The sequence below is a fragment of the Crocuta crocuta genome, unplaced genomic scaffold (assembly GCF_008692635.1).
Source record: "Crocuta crocuta isolate KB4526 unplaced genomic scaffold, BGI_CrCroc_1.0 scaffold1047, whole genome shotgun sequence".
NCBI classification, from domain to species: domain Eukaryota; kingdom Metazoa; phylum Chordata; class Mammalia; order Carnivora; family Hyaenidae; genus Crocuta; species Crocuta crocuta.
The window spans coordinates 148719-166487 of NW_027531287.1; the positions used below are offsets into that span (position 1 = coordinate 148719).

At 36.6% G+C, this 17769-nt stretch overlaps 2 protein-coding genes across 2 annotated transcripts; both read right to left on the reverse strand.

Moving 5' to 3' along the window:
• Nucleotides 1-282: 282 nt before the first annotated feature.
• On the reverse strand, nt 283-1233 carry LOC144237758 (olfactory receptor 5L1-like). Its single transcript, XM_077771462.1, has one exon. The coding sequence runs from the start codon at nt 1231-1233 to the stop codon at nt 283-285; it is 951 nt and encodes a 316-aa protein (XP_077627588.1).
• Nucleotides 1234-16691: 15458 nt separating this feature from the next.
• LOC144237771 (olfactory receptor 5D18) lies at nt 16692-17633 on the reverse strand. The gene has a single exon (XM_077771471.1). The coding sequence runs from the start codon at nt 17631-17633 to the stop codon at nt 16692-16694; it is 942 nt and encodes a 313-aa protein (XP_077627597.1).
• Between the last annotated feature and the right edge of the window lie 136 nt (nt 17634-17769).

Sequence of the window (17769 nt, forward strand, 5' to 3'; positions counted from 1 at the left end):
ATGTGCACTTTGTTAGAAATATATAGATTTGTTCTCAAGCCAAGCAATAGAGTCTAACAATACCTCCCAAACCCACTCAAAGCAATTAGAGATTGAGAGCAGCACCATTACCAGGTGCATTTGAATTATCAATAAAAGAGATAATATATGGCTTAATAAGACAAGCAAGTGGAAAACAAAAAAGCATGCATAGTCACACAGCTCATAAAAAAAATCTTCCCTACTTTACTTTTCATTTACATCCACCAAAAACCAGCCCCTTGTTAAAAATCTGAGGTCTAGTTAAGAAAATAGTTTTTTGAAAGGTAATCTAGATCTCAACACTTTCCTGAGAGCTTCTTTCACATCCTTGTTCCTCAAGCTATAGATGAGAGGGTTCAGCATGGGAATCACTACTGTGTAGAATACTGTGGCCACTTTGTCAGTATCTGTACTGTTGCCAGAACTGGGGTGACAGTAAGTGAAAAGGATTGTTCCATGGAAGACAAGGATGGCTGTGAGGTGGGAGGCACAGGTGGAAAAGGCTTTGCGCCTTCCCTCTGCAGAGTGCATCCTCAGGATGGTGATGAGAATGAGCAAGTAGGAGGTGAGGATGATCATTAGGGTGATAATCTCATTGACAGTGGCCACAATGAACACCATGAGTTCATTCATAGTGACATCAGAGCAGGCAAGGGATAGGAGAGGGGGTAGATCACAAAAGAAGTGATCAATCACATTTGATCTGTAGGATGGGATCTCAAGAGCTAAACACAAGTGGATCAGAGAACACGCCATCCCGCACAGGTAACAGCCAGACACCAGCTCCATACAAAGATTCCGGGACATGGTGACTGTGTACAGCAGTGGGTTCCAGATGGCCACGAAGCGGTCATAGGCCATCACAGCCAACAGGAAGACCTCAGTGATTGCATAGGTACAAAATAAGTAGAATTGCACCATGCATCCCAGGAAGGAGATGGCTTTGTCCTTGCTTAAGATATTGGACAACACCTTTGGCACAATGATCGTGGAGTAGCAAAAATCCACAAGGGACAAGTGGCTGAGGAAAAAGTACATGGGAGTGTGAAGGTGAGAGCTGACCTGAATCACTGCAATCATGCCCAGGTTACCCAGCACCGTGACTCCATAGATGAGAAAGAACAGCAGGAAGAGGAAGACTCTCAGCTCGGGGGCTCCTGCGAATCGGAGGAAAATGAACTCTGACACACTGGAGCAGTTTCCTGTGTCCATTCCTGCCATGTGTCACGATTAGGAAAACAAATGATAAATTTTGTGTTTCTTCTAAAGAGCAAAAAAAAAAAAAAGAAAAAAGAAAAAAACAAAAACCCAGTTTGATATTAATTTCAGAAAAATATAACATCGATGTCAAACAATGTATTTATAAGATATAACAAAAATATTGTGGTCAAATAATTTGAAATGTTAAATGTCACAGTTTATCCCTCTGATCAAAATTAACTTTAAGCATCAGCAGAAACCTAGAATGATTCCAACTTTATCTATCATAATACACTGAGAAGGTCAAGTTCAGTTATTTAATGGAATTTAAAACAGATTCAATGATACATTTAAAACCCAAACAGAAATTAAAAATCTGTTCTCTGAAGAAACTTAATAAGCTCTGTCCAGCAGAATGACACTTACCCTGATTCTCTAAAATATTATTTTGTTGTTGAGTCTATCAGAAACATAGATTTGAAACAAAGCTTTCTCATATTCCATTTTGGAAAAGTGTGACAAAGTTTTTGAGGTTTGTGGCTCACAAAATCCTTTAAATTTTGATTATGTAACAAGAGACTTGGGCGTCTGAGTGGCTCAGCTGGTTAAGCACGAAGCTCTTGACTTCGGCTCAGGTCATGATCTCAAAGTTTATGAGTTCAAGCGCTGCATAGGGCTCCACACTGACAGTGTGGAACCCACCTAGGATTCTCTCTTCCTTTCCCTGCCCTTCCCCCATACTCGCTCTTGCTCTCTTAAAATAAATAAACATTTAAAAAAAGAAGGAAGAGACTTAAAATATACATTAAAAGTAAGAGATTTACCTATCGAATTAACTAAGTGGTTTAATCAATTTTAATAATAGTAATGATCTCAAAAAGATAGAATTCTTGAATACAGTTTTCTGGAAAGTCATGAGGCAGCATGAATCCAAAGTCTTAACCCTAACAATAGTAAAAGCTATCTGATGTTTTTTATGAGGGATTTTATTCTTAATAATCTGCTGGAAGAAATATTTATAGTTACACTGATAAAATTGTGAAAAACTATGTGCAAAACTATATTGCAGTACTGTTTATATATTAACAAAAAATCAATTCTCAGAAATAGAGCAAGTGTTAAAATGTTGTACATCATATCTAGGACAGAAAATTATCATGCTATTTAAAATTACATTTTGGATGTCTCAAGTTTTTTTAAAAAGATACTGAATAGTACACAGGGTATATATATGTAGATGTAAATAAGGATATACATAGAGAGGTATGAATGCATATGATAGAGATCTATCTATAACTAACAGATTAAGCTTTTTATGTTTTATTTTATTTTGAGAAAGAGAGAGACAGAGTGGTGTGTGTGTGTGTGTGTGTGTGTGTGTGTGTGTGTGTGACAGAGAGAGAGAGAGCGAGAGAGAGAGAATGGGGAAGGGGCAGAAAGACAGGGAAGGAGAGAATCCCAAGTAGACTCCACACTTTCAGCACAGAGCCTAACATGGGTCTTGCTTGATCTCATGAGCTGTGAGATCATGACCTGAGCCAAAATCGAGTCAGAGGCTTAACCAAATGAGCCACCCAGGTGCCCATGAAAGATTAATTCTTTACCCCATTAGAAAAGAGGTAAGTGAGGGGCGCCTTCGTGGCTCAGTTGGTTAGGCATCTGATTTCAGCTGAGGTCATGATCTCACTCACGGTTTGTGAGATCAAGCCCCCTGTTGGATTCTGTGCTGACAAATCAGAGCCCAGGGCCTTCTTCTGATTCTGTGTCTTGCTCTCTCCCTGCTGCTCCCCTGTTTGCACTCTGTCTCTCTCTCTCTCAAAATAAATAAATATAAAAAAAATTTTTTAAAGAGGTAAGTGAAAACTCTCCCATATTTTGTAAGTAGTTGTTTGGGAGAAATGGTAAAATTGTAGCTTCTGTATGTGGGGATCTACCACTGAGACCTTCCTTAAAGAGAAGACAATGAGAAGTTGAGGGATTCTATTCTCTGCCTCACACTTCTTGACAACAGGACAGGTATACTCATGACTTCTACACATGTGTGTAATGAAAACTGAGTGAAGATGTTCTAGAATGGAATCATAGCTTGATATGTTCCCCATATCTAGAACTTACTTTAAAGATGTGGAAACATAGTCACTTTCCTAAAATGCTGTTTTATTTTTTCATTACCTGACCACCAACAAAAACAAAATAAAACAAAATACCTAACTTGTTTCCCTATTTCTCAGTTAAACAGGAACATCAACTTGGTAAATTTTCTCCCTAATATTCTAGGCTGATAATAAGAAACTATTTCATAGCAAACCCAAAACAAATCCAAATGAATTCTTCTCCTTTTCTGAACAGAAAGACTTCACAGGTCCTGACTCTCTATGACCATCTCGCAGGCACATTAATGCAACTCGCAGCATTATTAAAATTAAGGAGCCCCTCCATGGTCATACATTTTTCTGAAAAATGGATGGTAAGAAGCAAGAAACAGAGGGGAGAGAGGGATGGAGGGAGAGAGAGAGCGAGAGCGAGAGAGAGAGAGAGAATGAAGAAGAAGAAGAGGGCTACCATTTGTTTATTCTGCATTCTTTCATACACATCCATGTTTGATATTACAGAGAAAATTGTTCTAAATTCAGCATTAACTGTATCTTAATATTGAAATGCAAAATCACTTTAAATAGTAACTTCACAGGAATATGGGTCCTGTTAAAACGTCATCTAATTAGAAGACTTGAGTTCAGTATATTTTTAAACCAATTGTTTACAGACAAAATATTTTCAATTCTATTTTCAAGTAACCAAAACCTAGTTTTAGCTAACAAACCTGAGAGGCTGACATTTTGTCCCTGGTGGTGAAGATGTAAGATGTATGTAGCAGGCAGACACTTACATATACTGTAATTTAAGCTCCTGGGGAATGGGCCCATTAAGCTACAAAACAATCACTAATCTCTACAGTATGACAAAATATATAAAAATTAAACCAAGATGACATGTGATATAACACAACTAATAGTAAATCTCTTTGGAATATCATCAGGAAATTTATTTTTTATATTGTTCCAATTTGGGAAACAATAGTTTAAAACCACACATCCCTCCTCACAGAATTCATGGTGCTACATGATAGATATTACATTAAGTGTTGTATGTGTTGGACACAGATCTTATTGCCATAATGACATAAAATGAATATTTCTTAGGAATTCTTCCTTTCTTATAACATTACACCATCCCCTAGATTCCTATAGGGCACAGTGACTAAAGCTGCATCAGAATTCCTTTAAATTCCATAAAAGTAATGATCCTACTGGTCAGAAAGTCATATAATAGCTCACACTTATTGAGCCCTTGCTATGTGTTGGAACCCATTCTAAATATTATGCAAGTATTAACTTACTTTTGCTTCCTAGTAACCGGCCAGGAGAACAATTCCAGTTTTTATGCCCATTTTACAAAGGAGATAAGGGGACACCGGTGGCTGAACTTAGATAAACTCAAAATAAATTGCCAATAAAGGAAATTGAAGCCCATCTGGTTTTCCACCCATTTGAATACATGGGGAAAAAAATAAACCTAGAGTGAATTCTGGAACTCCGTTTTTTTCTAATGCATGTGCAATACTGGAAGCCGTCAAATGGGACCACTCAGATGTTTCTTCTAGGTGTGTTTTTCTGACTTTAAAGGATGACTCTAGGCCACAGTATTCTATTTGTGTAGAATACTGTGTATCGTTGGCTGTGCCCATAAATTTTTAAAGATATATGTGGTCAAGATGTAATTTCAAGTCAATAAATTGGTATCCTCTCAACTACCATATAATATGTTCCTAAAATTGATGTGTCAAAGACTGCACCCAAGGCTGAGGAGACATCCATCTGGTTCTCCACCTCCATCTTTCTATGTGAGCGATACATTACGTTGTTTTTCATATATTAAGCCAACCTTTCATTTCTGAGATAAGTCTCCCCTGATTGTGGTTCATAATATTTTTATAAATTTTATTGTATCTCTATTTTATTATTGGATATCATAGCTTGTTGAGAATTCTTGTGTTTATATCCATGAGGCAATTTGGTTTGTGTCTTCTTCTGTGTGTTGTCTTTTTCTGACTTTGCTATTAGGATGTACCATAATGAATAATCATGTATAATCATATGAATTGGAAAGAGCATCATGTCCTCTATCTTCTAAATTAAGTAATCAACAATTGGTACTACTGTTTATATAGTTATTTAATAAAAGTAACTGTTTGAAGCTAACTATGAAAAATCAGCATTATTTCTATGTAGATACTTAGTAAAAGTAATTGTCTGGATATTGGTGGAAGAAGGTGGGAATATTTTCATTACAAATTAAATTTATTACTACATATCTATTCAGGTTTTCTATTTTTGATTGTCAGTTTTGGTGCAATTTGTCTTCTTCAACTTTGTCTCTCTCATCCTTGTTGATCAAATTGTTGGCGTAAAATTGCTTATACTGTTCATTATACTCATTTTAATTTCTGCCACTTTAGTGTCTTTACTAATTATATCAATTTGTTTCTGGTTCCTTTTTTGTTAGTAATTCTAGATAAAATTTTGTCACTTTTATGACTCTTGTCACAGTGGAAACTCAATGATCTCTGCTTTTCATCTTCCTGTTTATTGACTGATGTTTTAGTCTTTATTACAAATTTCCTTTATTTTTTTTTCCTTTTTTTTTAATTCCTTAATGTGGAAGCTAAGGTTCTAATGTGGAGAGTTTTCTTCTTTTCTAGTAAGTTATTTAAATACTTCTATATCCCTTTAAACACTTAGAAGTGTCTATTAAAATTTCATAGGTTCGTTTTCATTTCCATAATTGACACCAATCAAGAGCAATATAACCTTTCTGCTACTTTTCTACAAGCATTCCAGGAAAGTTCAAATCCAGTAAATGACAATGTGTAAAGGAAGACAGTTTCATATATGTGAATATATAAAACAATTTGGTTTATAATTATATATCCAGACTTCTGAAATAAGTTTAATTCTTTACTGTAATTTTAAGATCATATAACCATTCGAAATTGTTTCATGAACCAATATAAGGTTCTACTGTCTATTTTACCCTCAACAAAAACAGCTAGTATTTTTTTCTTGCAATAATTTTCTGAACTTAATTTTAGGATTTACCAAACACAAAGAGTACAAAACAAAGGGTATATAAGTAATTCAAACAAAATTAATGATAGAAGAAAATAAATAAGGTATAATAAATTTTTTGAAAATTAAACACCTCTATCTATGAGGCCATCTTATAATAAATATTATCACTACCAGATATAAGCTAATCCTTCCTAATAGACACAATGACCTAGGTTTGATTAATTATTTGTTTAGATTATAATTAAAACATGACAATTTAAAACAACATTTAAGGAAAGCAAAAGAAGCAAATGGCTCTGAATATTTACAAGAAATCTATTTATTTATTTTTTTATGATTTTTTATTTATTTCTGAAAAAGAGACAGGCAGCGTGAGCAGGGGAGGGTCAGAGAGAGAGGGAGACACAGAATCGGAAGCAGGCTCCAGGCTCTGAGCTAGCTGTCAGCACAGAGCCCGACGCGGGGCTCGAACCAACGAACCGTGAGATGATGACCTGAGCCGAAGTCGGACACTTAACCGACTGAGCCACCCAGGCGCCCCAAGAAATGTATTTAAACATTTTATGAAGACTGCCTAAGGAATTCTGATGAAAAGAATGGAGATATGCCTTTGGACAGTGACCATGTAGATTAATAATATGCTGATTGATAGGTGATACAAAGGGAGCATAAAACAGAGAGCTAGATTATATTTTCTTTGTTTTGTTTTCATTATTCCAAGAAATAAGCTAAGATTTCTAAATTTCTTGTAAAAGTCTATATCCTCCACACTGGAAGTCTTTTTGAAGGAGTTGAGAGTACAAAGTTTGTCTTTTGCAAATTTTCATTTTTTTCCAGCACTTACCAAGATACCTTGTATGCATGTGACATAAAATAATAGCTCAAAAATACTGTTGAATGATTGGCTTAATTACATACGCACACTTCTTGAACACTGTTCTTTACTATTGAATAAACCTTGTGTTTTTCTCTTTTGTTTTGTTTCCTTCAAGGTCAAACAAGAGATGCATGTAGTTATGAAACAATGTCTCTGATATCCACAAGTGAGTTTGAACTCTGTCTCCCAACCAACACTATAATGGTATTTACTGATAACACTGGCTTTGAGGTTCTTGAGAAGAAGACTGTGTATTTCTTTCCTTGTCATTTATTTCACTAAATTTTAAAAAAGTGGCTGTTTACTTAACAGCTACTACCTATCAGTTAGCAGCAAAGAAAAGAAAACACAACTAGCATTTATTGCACATATACAATATGCCAGATACATTGTCTACATTTTATTTTCGTCCACACGCCACTCTATAAACTACATCATATTATATCATTTTTGTAGATAAAGCCTGGTTCACTAAACCAACTGGCCTGTCTTTTATTATCAGAGCTGAGTATAATTTCTGTGACCTAAAATTCATATTTTTTTCATTGTAAATATTTTGTCTTTTTGAAAATCTAAAGTGATTTTGTAATGAGCTTGACAAGTAGAATATTCAACAATCACAGAAAGATGTTCTATAATAACAGAAGTAAAGGGTTATCAATGCATGCATTCAATATGAAAAAAGTGTTATTTTCTGACTGTCTTTGCTGTCCTTATTTCTCAGCCTATGGATGAGGGGACTCATCACGAGGATGACCACTGTGTATAACAGATACCACTTTGTGCGCCTGGAGGTTTAGGAGTTATAGCACAGACTAGGAGAAGAGAAGGATGTTGGGGAAAATGGTGCTCTGGTCAGGTGTGAAGCTGACAGTTGGAGAAGATTTTGTGATGCTCACCTGCTGAGTGCATCCGGAGGCTGGTGGCAATGAAAAGCACATAAGATGGGAGAATGAAGAGCTGTGTGCTTATCTCATTAATCGTTATGGCAGTAAGAAGAAGCAACTGGAAGACATAAGACTCAGAGCAACAAAAAGACATTAACGAGGAAAACTCAGAGAAGAAATTATTGATTGTGTTGAACCACAAAAAGATATCATTATAAGATAATTTGAAAGCAGAACATGTGAGTATCAAGAAACATGCAATACCCCATATATATGATACGACCACTGGAGGGCACAGGGTTTCTGGGACACAACAACTGTGTAGTGCAAACGGTTATATATGGCCATGGAGCTGTCATACACCATCATAACAGAATCAATTCAGGAACCACGAAAATGAAAAAATAAGTGTACTATGCAACCTAAAATGAATTGCTTTTTACCGTTCCTTTTCTTTTTTATTTTTAATTTAAATTCCATATAGTTATCATACAATGTAAAATTCATTTCAGGTGTAGAATTCAGTGATCCATCACTTACATACAATACCCAGTTCTCATCATAAGTGCCCTCTTATTACCCATCACCCATTCAGTCCATCCCCTCACCCACCTCCCAGCTGACAACATTCGATTTCTTCCATAGTTAAGAGTCTGTTGTATAGTCTACCTCTCATTTTTGTTCCTTCTATGCTCAACTGTTCTGTTTCTTGAATTCCACATATGAGTTAAATCATATGGCATTTGTCTTTCCTTGACTGACTTCTTTCACTTAGCATAATACTCTAGTTCCATCCAGGTTTTGCAAGCAGCAAGATTTTGTTCTTTTTGATGGCTAAGTTATATTCTATTATACATAATATATATATATGCATGTATGCTATAACAGATGTATGTATGTATATATGTATATAAATATATGCCACTTCTTCTCTATTTATTTATCAGTCAATGGACAACATTTAGGCTCTTTCCACAATTTGGCTTGAAAATGAGATACTTATGTTTTCTACAAGAAGGTTATAATTCCACTTATAAGTGAGAGTGTTTTATCCAAATGGAGGGTTAGAATGGAGACAAAAAGTGAAGAAACAAACAACAAAAGTGTGACAAGTGATGTAGGTCAGAAATGCAGCTATATGTCGTGTTGATTATTCAATGATGGCACGTATGTGTATGTATGTGTGTCTGTGTGTGTGTGTGTGTGTGTGTGTGTGTATGAGACAGACAGTAATATGTAATACAAGTGTACTATATACAAGGAAGGAGGAGAGAAATAGAGAACTAATTATGTGCCCAGGATTATTCTAGACTCTTTGCACATGACATGTAATTTAATTTTCCTAACTTTTATGTGAATAACTTTGAATGTTTCAAATGAGATAGTGTCCAAAGTTCCAAAAACAGTGGACATTGCAACAGCAACAACAAAATTAATAAAGAAAATAGGAAAAAAGAAATAAACATAAAAAAAGTATAAAAAGGTAAAAATGACACAAGTGAATGTGGAAATCTCACTCTGTATATAAACTGCTGGACAAAGATGTGTTCCTCATTGTAAAATAGCAGCAAATCAATTTTGAAAATGATCAAATTTCCATAATCGATAATGAAAGAAAGCAAGAATCTCAAGAGTTCTTCATCAAGCTTATGAAGGTTATAGAGCAAATCAAACACGTCTTAAGAATGGATTTATCCTATCCAATTAAAAGACTGTAGATTGAAGAAAAATGAAGAAGTAGACTTCAAATTTGAAATATATTCAGTCCTGCACTTGAGGGAAATTGAAGAGGCACAAAGGTAAGTGAATCAAAAAAAAAAAAAAAAAAAACCAAACATTCATAACTACTTACATCCTTGTTCTACCCTTCATTTGAACACTACTACCCACCCATTTACGCCTCCATCAGCCTGCTCTTTGGGAACCTGAGTCCTGCTAAGAAAATACAGTGTAGAACACAATGGCCACCTTGTCAGTATCCACACTGTTGCCAGAACTAGGGTGGCAGTAAGTGAAAAGGATTGTTCCATGGAAGACAAGGATGGCTGTGAGGTGGGAGGCACAGGTGGAAAAGGCTTTGCGCCTTCCCTCTGCAGAGTGCATCCTCAAGACAGTGATGAGAATGAGCAAGTAGGAGGTGAGGATGATCATTAGGGTGATAATCTCATTGACAGTGGCCCCAATGAACACCATGAGTTCATTCATATTGACATCAGAGCAGGCAAGGGATAAGAGAGGGAGTAGATCACAAAAGAAGTGATCAATCACATTTGATCTGTAGGATGGGATCTCAAGAGCTAAACAGGTGGATCAGAGAACACGCCATCCCACAGAGGTAGCAGCAGGATACCAGCTCCATACAGAGATTCTGGGACATGGTGACCGTGTACAGCAGCGGGTTGCAGATGGCCACGAAGCGGTCATAGGCCATCACAGCCAACAGGAAGACCTCAGTTACCACACATGTGCAAAACAAGTAGAATTGCACCATGCATCCCAGGAAGGAGATGGCTTTGCCCTTATTTAAGGTATTGTTAGCGTCTTTGGCATGATGACCATGGAGTAGCAAAAATCCACAAAGGACAAGTGGCTGAGGAAAAAGTACATGGGAGTGTGAAGGTGAGAGCTGGCCTGAATCACTGCAATCATGCCCAGGTTGCCCAGCACCATGACTCTGTAGATGAGAAGGAACAGCAGGAAGAGGAAGACTCTCGGCTCCGGGCTCCTGTGAATCTGAGGAGAATGAACTCTGACACACTGGAGCAGCTTGCTGTGCCCATGACCCTATTTAATTGACGTTGGAGAAAAATATTAATAGTTATCCTCCATTATATGATCCCAAATTCATTTATTGATGTCTCTTAAAAAATACATAAAAATATGTAAGATAATTAATTTTTTCAGGAAAGAATTAAGACATGGCTTTTGTGAAGTTTAGGACAAGTGCAGGCAAGTGGAGAGATGCATAAGGTCACACTTTAATTCACAAATCACACAAAAACATCTACATCCATCACAGTGTCTATGATTCCTTAAGAGTCTTATAGAATTTATAGCTTGAAGCTCAATCATTACAAAGACATGAAACATTTTTTAAGTAGCTATATGGTTTATGAAACTCAAATCCTTTTTTCCTGGCAGACTGTTTAATGAGCCCTACAACTACTGAGATCTCAGAAAATAATGTTTTAAAATACACAGTATCTTTCTCTGTTTTGCAATGAAATGATAAGCATGTCTATTGAAAGTTGATATCCCACAAGTGTTCATTTGCTATCGATATTTTAGATGGAAGGGTAGCTTTTATACCTCATACTAGCATTTTTTTCCTGTAAATTAACACAGTGATCTTGTTATTATGCTGTTCTGTGTAAGTGGATGGCTCAATTTTGGCTGAAGACATTATCTCACCATTGTGAGATTAGAGCCCCACATCCGACTCTGCTCTGAGCAGGGAGCCTGCTTGGGATTCTCTCCCTCTGTCTCTGTCTCTGCGACTCCTCTGCTCACATTCCCTCTGTGTCGCTCAATATAAATAAATAAACAAACAAAAAAGAATGTGAGTGATTCCAATAATTATATGAGAAACCACTTCCAAACATATTAGTTTAAGACAACAACTGTTGGGCCTCCTGGGTGGCTCAGTCGGTTAAGCGTCTGACTTCGGCTCAGGTCATGATCTCACGGTTCGCAGGTTCGAGCCCCATGTCGGGCTCTGTGCTGACAGCCAGCTCAGAGCCTAGAGCCTGCTTCAGATTCTGTGTCTCCCTCTCTCTTTGACCCTCCCTTGCTCACGCTGTCTCTTTCTATCTCTCTCAGAAATAAATAAAACATTAAAAAATTAAAAAATAAATAAATAACAACTGTTATCGAAAGGATCACTGTGGCATGAGTCTGTAAGTTAGTTCTGTTGATCTGATCCTGACATGACTGATTATGGCTTAGTTTGTTTACGTGTATGATATGAGCTTGGCAATTTAGGTGATGTAAGGGGACTTCACACCCACGGGGTATTTGGCTAGATGCTAGGTCATATGCCAGAGGTAAGGGTGCCTTCCTGTGCCTATTCACACGGCAGCTTTCCTGAGAGATTGTGAAAAACCCCAAGATTATGAAAAAGCCACATCACCCTTCAGAGGTTTAAAACTTGCCTAACGTCACTGCAGAGCTACTCAGAAAAGAAGATGACCCTTCAGGAGTGGGGAAACTGATTCCACCATGTGATGGGAAAAGCTGCACAGGCATAGACACTGCAGGAGTGGAGAATTTTGACCATTATTGCCATTTACCAAACTGGGCAACAAACCCCTTTGAGAGAATTAATTTCCAAAATTTTGTCCTTCAACAAAATTGGAGAAACTCAGCATAATTTTTGTTGAATGCATTATTTTTTAAATTTCTGTTGAAAAATCATTGTGAGAAATTGGCACATGGCTTGGATGAGTTCACAGAGTTAAGTGACCTTACTAATGCAGCAGTTTTTGACAGTTTCTATTCTCATTTACTCTTAATATTCTTGTGAATATTTTCTTTTTAAAAAGTAGAAATAGAGAAGATGCTAAACCCTCTACCATTAAGTGATATCTTCCCATGGATACATCTAATTAACTGAAATAAAAAAATAAAAAATAAAAAATCCAAATATATACTCACAATATTTCTCATGAAAATAAATATTTGCAAACACATTTTTTCAATTTTGAATAATTCTAATGTATCCAGATTTACAAATGCAATTATGTTTTTGATTAGTGATACAATTACGATTGTATTATTACAAGGTTAGCTTAATCTTGGAAACAGACTTTCAATATTGCCAAAAGCAATATGAATCCAAGAGATTAAAAGTATGGATGTGATTTGTAAAGTTATAATATTTCAGTGGATTGGGGTAGAATTGAACATGAGCACAAATCTGCTTTCAGATGTTCGTATTTATGTAATTTAAATAAATTATGCTATACAACAGAAATCACACTTTTTGCACTATTTAAATTTATGATGAAATATTTTATATGCAAAATTAAAGTCTTTTCAGAAATGAGAGGCACACAACTAAGAAATATGAAAGCTAATATGTCGTGTTCCATATAGAAGCAACAGAATCTATCATAAAGAGTCTGAAATGTGGCAATTTGAAATGGAAGAAAACATAAAATTGTATGCCAGTGTTCAGTGGAAGATATGCTTGCTGGGGTATCTGAAGTCTTAACAAATTGCTTTCATTTGTCAACAATTGCTTTTACAACCTTAGCCAGGTCACTGAAGTGTTATGGGCTTTGGTTTCTTCAGAGTAAAAGATAAATGCTTGGTGTGACTTTCACCCCAAAATAATCATCCTTTGTCCAAGCAGGACAGAAGTAAAATAAGAGTCTCTCCAAAGAGGGATTACACATCTTTGTATCAATGTTAGATTCACATATGGGGTTCCTGGATGGCTCAGTTGGTTAGGCGTCCGACTTTGGCTCGGGTCATGATCTCACGGTCCGTGGGTTTGAGCTCCACATCGGGCTCTGTGCTGACGGCTAGCTCAGAGCCTGGAGCCTGCTTCAGATTCTGTGCCTCCCTCTCTCTCTGACCCTCCCCTGCTCATGTTCTCTCCCTCTCTCTCTTTCTCTCTCTCTCAGAAATAAATAAACCTAAAAAAAAATTTTTAATGTTAGATTCACATAATTTCCTAAATTTCAAGGAAAATTGGGATTTTATAAGTACAGATAAATTGTATTAGTTTATTAATAATGAGTTAATTTATTGTTAAGGGTATACGTGAATAAAGGTGAAAAGGCTTGACTAGAGATTGATCCAGATTGTGCCTGTGGAAAGAAAGGACAGTCTGATGCCAAAGTTCCACCCAATGTAAAATGCATTTTTGAAGTAGGATTAGTGGATATTGACTGAAATAGCATTGCTTCGGGTATAAAGATATCAACAACAATAAAACATGGCCTTGAAGAAACTTATGTAACTAATTAAAGCTGGTTACTACTGGAAGGGAAGACTCAACTGGAAAATTCAAGAACGCAGATATTGTTTACCAGATCCTCAACCTTTAATACATGCAATCCATTATAAATCCCTAAAGTTTGAAATATTTTACTACATCTGTGTAAAATATCGGTTAAAGAGGATTAACCATCTTTTTATCTCATGTAAACTAAAGGGCTCACTAAACTGTATTGCGTGTCTTGAAAAAAAAAAGTAAGGAAAGTGAAAGATAATTTTATGGATATGCAGAGAAACTGAAGTTAATAGAAGAAAAAAGCATTCCCTCATCAGATATCCAATTTCTAAAACACTATTTCATATATTGTATCTTTCCATGTAAAAATGGTTATTTAATTGATTTTATATATTATAATGTATATAAATAGAACCTATTAATAATTATCATAAGTTCAAAATAATATGCACATTTCAAGTAACTTTATTGAGGCCATATAAAATTGTTTTCCCTTACCAGAACACCAGTAAATTTACCTTTCTTCATTATATTAATAATTTGTTTGCAGTTTTAACTATCCATATTGAGTAAAAAGATAAGCATGTGCAAAGTATTCAAGCAAAGTGTATTATTAATATTACAGAAATCTGGCATTTTAAATTAGCCAGGTTTAATAGGCCTTGATGCTAATTAGTATTTGTATTTTTATTGTATTTTGAATAGTTATGTAAGCAATTAGTTTTAAACGCTTTTTTAAGGTAGAAGTTCAGTTGAGAAGGATTCAGAGATTATGCTCATGTTCTGGAAAATAGTTAATAAAGGTTGGCTGATGTTTTTGAGATCTTCATAAGCAGAATAATACTATGAGACACAGGTTGGACAGGAACTCATGGCCACAAGAGAGCTCCTTTGAAAACACATTCAAGATATAGACCATGACTTATCAACTTTCCACTCATGCCCAGTAACCTATACACACAACACAACACACACACACACACACACACACACACACACATTGCTGAGAGTCGCACCGGCCTCTCTGGATGGCAAACACAGCAAGGAAGTGGCAAGATTTACAGCTCCTGCCATGAGAAATGAAAACTGATATCTCCTTCTGCTACTATTGGCTCATGTTGGATATAAGCCTACTGGTATTGACCAGGCCTCACAATATTCCATATCAGACCCATATTCTGAATACAGATACCTCATAAGGAAAAGCATATTCCTGCCTTTACAAAAGAGATTTTAGATGAAAGCTCTATGGGTGATTGTCAAAAGGCTCTTCCTATGGGCCTTGCAGATCCAAGACTTAGGGGGTTAACTGAGCCTGGCCTTAAGACATAGGGCCTATTTTGGGGTTAAGAACAAAACATAGTTACTACATATATCTTTGCTAATTGGTGAAGCATAACAGTCCCTTCCTCAAGGCCTACATTCCACAAACACCCTCTCTTACACTGGAAGCTGGGATGAGGATAGATAAGAGTAGCTAAAACATAACCCAGGGGAAAAAGACTGACCTATTCAGGGCCCCCATGATAGTCTCCACAAACAAACCAATTCAGAAACATTCATCCTCTTGAGAGCCAGACAAAATACTCCTAACTTATCTATATACAATTTGACCTATATGTTATCCTGTTTTTCACTAAGAACATTCTGTTATTTCCTTGGTCGGGAAAATTCTGCAATTGATATCACAAAAGGCCTCCCATTGTAAGAAATTCCTTTCTCTGATTTCATCTTGTTACTGAACCTTTAAATAAAGACACAAAAACCGACAGGACAGAGATGCCTGCCCGGTGATCAGAAAGAATCTCAGGGCTCTCTCACTCTCTCTTTTGCTGACGCTGATCATCCTTCAGGGACCCCTGGACCTGCCGGAGCCATCTCAGCCTCCAGCAACATATGCCATATAGTAATCATTCAATACAATATTTGTTGAATAAATGAGTCAGTATAACACTGACTTCCTTGATTTGTAATGCTTTGCACTTCTGAATAAAACTCATATCTTGTTGTCTCCTGAAACTCTGCCCATCCTATTATCCAAAGCCAAGTTCAAACAATACCTATTTTTAAAGGGATTATTCTAAAGTCCTCAGATGGATTTGAGTTTTCTTTCATTTGAACACTCGATGATACTTTTCATTCCCACCTTATACAATGGCCACTTTCTTTACTGGCCTACTGACAACCCTGGATTTTGCATTCCTTGGAGATGAAGACTATGTGTCATTTTAACTGATACTTTTATTTTTAGGAGATAAATTCATGTGTTTATCGAGAGCCTAGTCTACTCCAGTTACATTAAAAGAAAGGAAAATGAAATTAATGTTTACTGATAAGATATAAGGTTTTCCACATGATATATATATTACCTTTTAGACCTCACAATTGGATTAGGAGCTAGCTCGTGTTACCTCAGTTTTGTAGATTAAAAACCAAAGATTACAGGGATTGCTTCCAATAAGGAAGAAAGAGCATCAAGGTCACCCTCTTTTAATAAAAATCTGCATTCTTTCCATTGTACATCAATACTTCATTATTTTTAAAGGTATCTGTATAATCAACCCTTACGGGCACAAATGATTTACATTTCAGGGACAAACTCTACTCAAATAACATTCTCAAAAAGAAAAGACTTTAGTATCCATTAATTTGCTGACTGCATCCTTGACATCCTTATTTCTCAGACTGTAGATCAGGGGATTCAGCATAGGGATCACCACTGTGTAAAACACAGATGCCACTTTGACTGTGTGCCTGGAGTTTTTGGAGTTAGGAACACAGTAGAGGAAGAGGATGGTCCCATGGAAGACGGTGATGGCGGTCAGGTGGGAGGCACAGGTGGAGAAGGCTTTGCGACGGCCACTGGCTGAACGCATCTTGAGGATGGTGACCATGATGAATACATAAGACATGAGAATGATGAGCAGTGTACTGACCTCATTAAAGGTGGCAAAAATAAAAAGCAGCAACTGGTTGATGTAAATATCAGAGCAAGACAGGGAGAGCAATGAGGAGAACTCACAGAAGAAGTGATTGATTGTATTGAAACCCTGAAAAGACAATTGGATGGCAGAGCATGTGAGTATCAGGGAACATGCTACTCCCCATGCATATGATCCAACCACCAGCATGGCATTGAGTTTCTGGGACATGGCCATGGTGTAGAGCAGAGGGTTGCAGATGGCCACAAAACGGTCATAGGCCATCACAGCTAATAAAAAGGATTCAGCTACCACAAAGGTACAAAAGAAAAAGAATTGTGCTACACATCCTGAAAATGAAATGGTCCTGTCTTCTACAACTAGGTTTGCCAGAGTCTTGGGAGCAATGATGGAGGAATAGCAGAAATCCACAAATGAGAGGTGACTGAGGAAAAAGTACATGGGGGTGTGCAGTTTGGCATTAATCTTGATTATAATTATCATCCCAATATTCCCTACAACAGTGACACTGTAGATGGTCAAAAATATCAAGAAGAGAGGGACTTGCAGTTCTGGGTAATCAGAGAAGCCCAAGAGAGTGAACACAGCCCCACTTTTATTTCTCTCTGACAGTAACATGATGGTTTGTGTTTGTCAGAGTCTGAATCGATCCTGAAAATAAAAAATTAAAGAGAGTGAGCATCTAAGAAGCTTGCCTAACTACCCCTTACCAAGACTGAAAGATGAAGCAAACTATTTTTTCATAATTTCTCTA